We start from the raw sequence: 6296 nt of genomic DNA, 5'->3' as shown, positions 1-6296 counted from the left end.
AATTGTGATGGACGACGCATTTCTTTCAAAAACAAGACTTATATTTTATGGGGAAGAGTTTGATACTAGTTTTGTGAATATAATATCTAATATTAAATTTCAAACAATTACTGGGCGCCGCCTACCCATGCATAGTATAACACGGACTACACATACTGGGCGCCGCCTACCCAGTCATAGTATAACACGGACTACACATACTGGGCGCCGCCTACCCAGACAATAAAACAGTCTCTAACTACTATAGTTAAAATAAATAAGCATAAATCAAATAGCATGCTTATCACATAGGATATCAAATAATGCTCAAGGAATAAAATCAAATTTTATTCTCTAATTACATGTGGATTTAAAATTATATTAATTTGAAATTAATGTAACAAAATGTATTAATCCAATTAATAAATTTATCATATAATCTATATCAATTCCAAATTAATATAAACAGATACTTAATATTAATTCTAAACTAATATTAGAGGCACATTTAGGGTACTTAATATTAGTTCTAAACTAAACCGACACCCTAAACATGCACTATTAATAAATAATAATTTCTTGGCATGGATTTGTCGGCGGCAGCATGATTCTCTTTTCATATTATTCGAAAAAATTGAGGTCAAAATCCAAAACAGATTGCAATTTGCCGTAATTTTTACAAAATTTTGTTAAAAGAATCGAAATCTAATTACAACTTCTAAGCAATTATGAAACCAAATTCTTGGAAATTTCGAAATCAAATTTCGAAGCAGATCAATATATACTTCTTCAGTTCTTCTGATCCCATGTTTGTTTTAATTTCTTGCGGTTTTGTGCTGCGATTTATCTTAAACTCTCCCAATCTGGTATTGCGGCGAGGATGAAAGATTTTTCGAAAATTTTATTTTGATTCAAGATTCGAATTTTGAATCTAATGCAGTTTCTTAAAACCGTTTCTAGAAATTCATCCCAACTACAATAACATGATTAATCCACATATAATTAGCAAATAGAACAAAATAATTATGAATCGAGCCCCGAGCTCTGATACCACTGTTAGTAATTCTTGTATTCATCTAATGAGCGCAGCAGAAATTGCAGACACGAATAACAGATCTAGATTCATAATCATATTGCAAATTGAGCACGTAATATACAACAGAACTAAATCTTACTTGTGTAGTTTTCTTCTACGATTGAATCCTGCAAGTTGAATCCACTACTATCGAGGTCCACGTGTATTCCAATCCGATGCAGGAACTATCCCGGTACAATTGCTCCGTAGAAGAAAGCTAGGAATTCTCTACAAAGCTTTACGTATTTTCTCTCTAATGTTACGATATTTCTCATCACCCACAATGGAGAATAAATAACCATTATATAGACAAAGAGTCATTAGGGTTTCATGATTGTTGGGCTTATGGACTAATTATAATTGTAGCCCAACTGTAATTATTTAATCCATATTAATCTAACCTAGCCCATATCCTTTCAAGATGGAGGGCGGCAGTCGGCCCCAGCGGCACAGCAACATCCCTTTTCAAAGTAATTTTAAAAAAGAATAATAATAATTATAAAAAAAATTACTCTGATGTATAAGTATTTTGCATGATTATGTCATGTCTAAAATTATCATCCCTAATATCAATAGTTGCATCTAAGACTATTTAGTTAATACTCCAATAGAAGCGTTACAACACTTGTTTTATAAAAATAATAGGAATAAATAGTTAAAGTGAAGAAAAAGTAAAGTAAGAGAGAGAATAATATAGAGAAGAAGAGAAAAAGTAAAATAAGATAGAGAATAATATAGAGAAGATGAAAAAGTAAAGTAAAAGAGAGAATAATATAGAGAAATGTGTTATTTTTTCTCCATTTTAACTATTTATTACTCCTTTAGTCCCATTTAAGTGAGACGTATTCATTTTTAAACCGTTCAACTATAAGCACATTTCCTTTTATGGTAAAAAAACAACATTCTATCTCTCTCTTACTTTATCATCTCTCCTACTTTTTCTCTCTATTTTTTTCTCACTCATTTATTCTCTCTCCATTTAACCACTAGACACCACTACCTAAAAGTCTGTGTCCGAAAGAAATGTGTCACCATTCTCCCATAAAAGATGTTTCATTTTTATTTTTAGTTTGTCCTACTAAAGATGTCACATTTCCTATTTTAGAAAAAAGTTCACTCTGACAATAATATAGTAAATATTATATTTTCTCTTTCCACCTGACATATAAAACAAAACTTCCTAAAATTTCTTGACGTTCCACTAGTGTGATATTTTTATAGGGCGGAGGGAGTATTATTTTTCTAAAACAAGTGCAGAAAATGAAACGCTTCTATTAACATGAAACGGAGGGGGTATTATTTTTAACAAGTTACTCGAATCCAACCCAAAATAATCAAGTTCCTAATGGGTTAATCTAATGCATAATCATGTCTAAAATTATCAGCCCTGGTTGTATCCTACAAAGATTGTTTTTTTCTGTAACAGGAGAATTAAAGAAAAACGATTTAACTGAGAAACCAACAAACAATATTCAGGATTGATGGTATTGGAGGAGGTCGAGTTTAAGATTTTGATCTGAAATATTCCCAACTCATCCAAATTATCAAGAACGCACAAAGTTGTGTAAAACAACAAAGAATAATTAAAACTGTAAGAAGGAAAATGAAAACCACAAATGGAAAATGCATTGGCGATACATTGCTACACTTTAAAAACATCTCACGACTGCTAAAATGCATTTTCTACAAGTCTATATACTTAATAGAGATGTGCAAAGTCATTACATTTTAATGTAAGCTTCTAGTCTTCGCTGCTTACATTTGATGGATAGGCAGAAGGCGAAACAATCTCCGCAGCAATCCTTCTCGGTGTCCACGATGGTGGCAAAGATCTTGGAGAGAGGTTAGTGAGTTCCAGCGCCTGTACCCTCAGCTCCATGGGGTAGTCAGCAATGCATCCGATTCTCGGGCCGGCACCCGTGGACCATTTTGTAGAGAGCTGATGCCCCAATTGGTACGACTTGATAGCCTTCTTCGAGTTGATTCTTTGCAGCAGGGCAGTACTTGGCACGTCTGCTTTGGGACTCTGAAGACCACCAGAGAGACTCCTCTTGTAAGTTTCAGGCTTAGAAGGTTTGATTGTTTCTGGAGGCATGTTCCCATCCACTTCAGATGGAATGGAATCTGATATTGCTGAAATGTCAGAAGTAACCAGATCGGAAGCTGGCTGCCCATTTTCATTACTCTCATAGTCATCAGTAGGCTTTTGTATCTGATAGATAACAACAATCATGTCAATATTAAAAAAAAAAATTAAACAGAAAGCAGAATGAAAAGTGAAAGGATTAGAATTTTCATAAGCTGTGTCTGATGGTAGACAAACCCTCTCCAAGTAACTAGTGCAAATTCCTATTACAATATCTCTTGCCTATTTATTGACTTCAGCCAACAAGTCAAAGTTTATGTACAGCAATTTGATGTTCTCTCCTCTCATGCAATACAATAAATATTATAAGATGCAACTGTGGGATGAGTGATAGTCACTGATAATAAGTAAATAACTCAGAAGTGGCGTAAACGGAAAATTCTGGACAGCATTCAGAGAGACAAGGCTAACCATCAAAACTGGGGCTAGTTGAATAGAGCAATTGCTATGCTCAAAGTTGAGAAAGATTACCTCAACTTCATTCAGATTTACACCATTCTCTGCGAGAAATGATAAGAAGCTGTTAAGGATATCATCCGTTGGCTTATAGTGTCCACTGTAAGCTGAGATACACTGAAACAAAAGAAGACGACAGCATTAGGACAAAATTATACAACAATTCTGCTGTAGAATTTTAGAAAGAACATATAGTGGCGTCAGAAAAAAATGGAAGGAGAGAAGTGGAACAAGAGAAGTTCATCAAATCTGTTCTGCAAAATTTTTGAACAGTAGAGCCATGCTCCCTAAAGGTGATTATCTTTCATTACGGTAAGTTCGATAACATCATCTTGGAAATGGTCCTTTGACTTTTAACCTAAAATCAAGCAATTCTGAAGGGGTCTCCTCCTATAATACCATATGGAACAAAGGATGTTCCATACATTTCCCTCATGCAAAAGATAGAACTCTTGTCCTTCCCCATTTCCTCCAGATACTCACCTTACAGAGCAAAAGACACTAGGCCAGGCTCTGTGATTACAAAGTAGTGACAAATTGCTTACATAGAGCCTTTAGCATTAAATATGAAACAGGTATTTTATCTTTTTCTTCTCTTTTTTCTTTTTCCTTTTTAGTAAGAAATATCTATAACCCAGACAATACCTTAAGCACTCCATGCTCTGCCGTGAGCCTTCCAGCGGCTAAGGTAGCCCCTCCAGCCAGAAAGCTGGAATGGTGGAACAATCCTTTCTTTTTCTGAGGTAGATTAAAGTCAGAAACAGACTAGGCTGCTAATTGATACATCATGATGTATTCTGTTTCACCTTTAGAGCTTACCTCCCCAATATAGAGTCGTTTAAAGGTGCTCATCACAAAAATCCATTTTGATCCTGTTGACCCTTGATTTGTGTCAAGTGGTTTGCCACACAATTTATGCAAAATTTTCCCATCAAGAACCTCATATTCGTAATGGTCCCTCTCCATCTGTTAAAAAGGAACATGGAAAACAACTGAGGATAGACTAACCACTCAAGGGACAAATGCTACTTATTATTAAAAATAAAGTTTGGGAAATGCATTCTTAACTTTAGACTCAGAACTACACTAAAAATGTCTCATGAAGACTTCCAATATTTGTAATAGCTACAATAGGTACTTCTAACTCTTTCTTTATATTTTCTCTGTTTTTTCCGTTATATGTTATGCAATATCAATTAATACGTTGATCACGTACTGGCCCGAGATACTTGATGCATTGTTGACGGAGCTTTGATCTTGGACACTCTTTAAGCTCAAAGTCTCTGCCATCTCCAAGATCCAACCTGCATGATCAATTAAACAAAGATATTATGTTTCTGACTTCACATTACTACAATTTTCCGCAATCCGATTCAAATATTTCTCCTTCATAAGGATTACAGTTTACAGTTTACAGGCAACCTTAAACAAAGATGCGCTTCAATAGCCAAGAAAAAGATGTCACAACAAATCTAAAAAAATCTTCATTAACTTGTAAAATAAAAAGGGTTGAAAATTGTAGGCACCAAATCTCACCAGTAGAAGAAGGGTTGACCAGTATTGGTTTGACACCACTGCTCATAATAAAGATGTAAGCTGTGGCCATAGCGGTGCCTTGGGTCAATCTAGGCAGTCAAAATAAAAATTAGAGATCACAACTGCACAGTAGATCATCATCAAGCATCTATTAAAATAATTGCTGCACGTGAAAGATGAAAGGGAAAAAGAAGTTCTCACAGCTTCGATCCAGTGTTGAAAAGCAAGCTTTTGAGCCTTGGCATCCTTGGATAGACCCTTTCCCACCTATCAACACAAATACGAATTCTCACACTTGCTGATTTCAGTGTTTTAACTAATTTTAATTCTCGGTTACAATTACAGAGGAACAACACAAATCTTATAAATATGCTACCTTTGAAGCATTCCATCGAGCACGATTCCAACGCGAGGCAGCCGTCTCTGGCTTCAGGAAGTCGAAAAATGATATCGTGCTGTGATTTAATCGCGCAAAATCTAGTGCTTGCCACCTTCAATTTTCGCCAAAAAGTAAAAGGCATCAGAAATTGCGAAAGAAGATAAAGCAGAGAAATTAAAAATAAAAATAAAAATAAAAACAGAGAAATTCAAGCCGCAATTAAAAGTTATCGTGCATGAGCGGAAATTAGGGAAATAAAATAGTACATCATCATCAATTCATGCATATCAATGTAAACAGCGCACAATCAACATGTGAATGATTTCAGTGGGGTAAATTAAGCGAATCGAGTGTACAAAACCGAAGTACCATAATTCCTCGGCGACGACGGCGGAGTCAGCTAACATGCGGCGAGTACGATAGCTCCGGTAAACCTTCTGAACATTCTTAGCTGCATTAGACGGACATCTAGCAGCGGGACTAGGGGGCAAGGCGGAGTCCTCCCGTGCACCAAGTATTTGATCGGAAAGAGGCTCGTCTGAGGATGCAGACACGCCAGAAAACGAATAAGAAGGAAAGTTTCCGCCGTGGTTAAGATCGAAGGCGGAAACCGCGTGCGCTTCGACCTCCATTTGGAATCAGGAGCTCGAGAGCGGCGACGGATTTGAGAGAGAGAGAGAGAGAGAGTTCGACGACCGGAGTTGAGTGAGTGGTAGAAAAAGGGG

At 36.0% G+C, this 6296-nt stretch overlaps 1 protein-coding gene across 1 annotated transcript; it reads right to left on the bottom strand.

The window, feature by feature from the left end:
* Positions 1 to 2658: 2658 nt before the first annotated feature.
* On the bottom strand, positions 2659 to 6296 carry LOC121795509 (IQ domain-containing protein IQM3-like). Its single transcript, XM_042194049.1, has 9 exons — positions 5941 to 6296; positions 5569 to 5683; positions 5394 to 5459; positions 5193 to 5281; positions 4873 to 4960; positions 4476 to 4622; positions 4302 to 4394; positions 3672 to 3773; positions 2659 to 3266 (listed from the first exon to the last, which is right to left on the bottom strand). Exons 1-9 carry the CDS (start codon positions 6201 to 6203, stop codon positions 2796 to 2798), a joined length of 1434 nt encoding a protein of 477 aa, XP_042049983.1. The 5' UTR covers positions 6204 to 6296; the 3' UTR covers positions 2659 to 2795.

The sequence above is a fragment of the Salvia splendens genome, chromosome 3 (genome assembly GCF_004379255.2).
Source record: "Salvia splendens isolate huo1 chromosome 3, SspV2, whole genome shotgun sequence".
Classification (NCBI taxonomy): domain Eukaryota; kingdom Viridiplantae; phylum Streptophyta; class Magnoliopsida; order Lamiales; family Lamiaceae; genus Salvia; species Salvia splendens.
Note: the sequence above shows the minus strand (reverse complement) of the source record. Positions and strands in the feature narration are given on the sequence as shown.

Excerpts from the sequence above, each read along its gene's own strand:
- LOC121795509 (XM_042194049.1), bottom strand. The coding sequence starts at position 6,203 with ATGGAGGTCGAAGCGCACGCGGTTTCCGCCTTCGATCTTAACCACGGC. Across the intron at positions 5,282-5,393 it reads TTCAACACTGGATCGAAGCT|ATTGACCCAAGGCACCGCTA; the intron begins GTGAGAACTTCT and ends TTGACTGCCTAG. Across the intron at positions 3,267-3,671 it reads TAAATCTGAATGAAGTTGAG|ATACAAAAGCCTACTGATGA; the intron begins GTAATCTTTCTC and ends GTTATCTATCAG.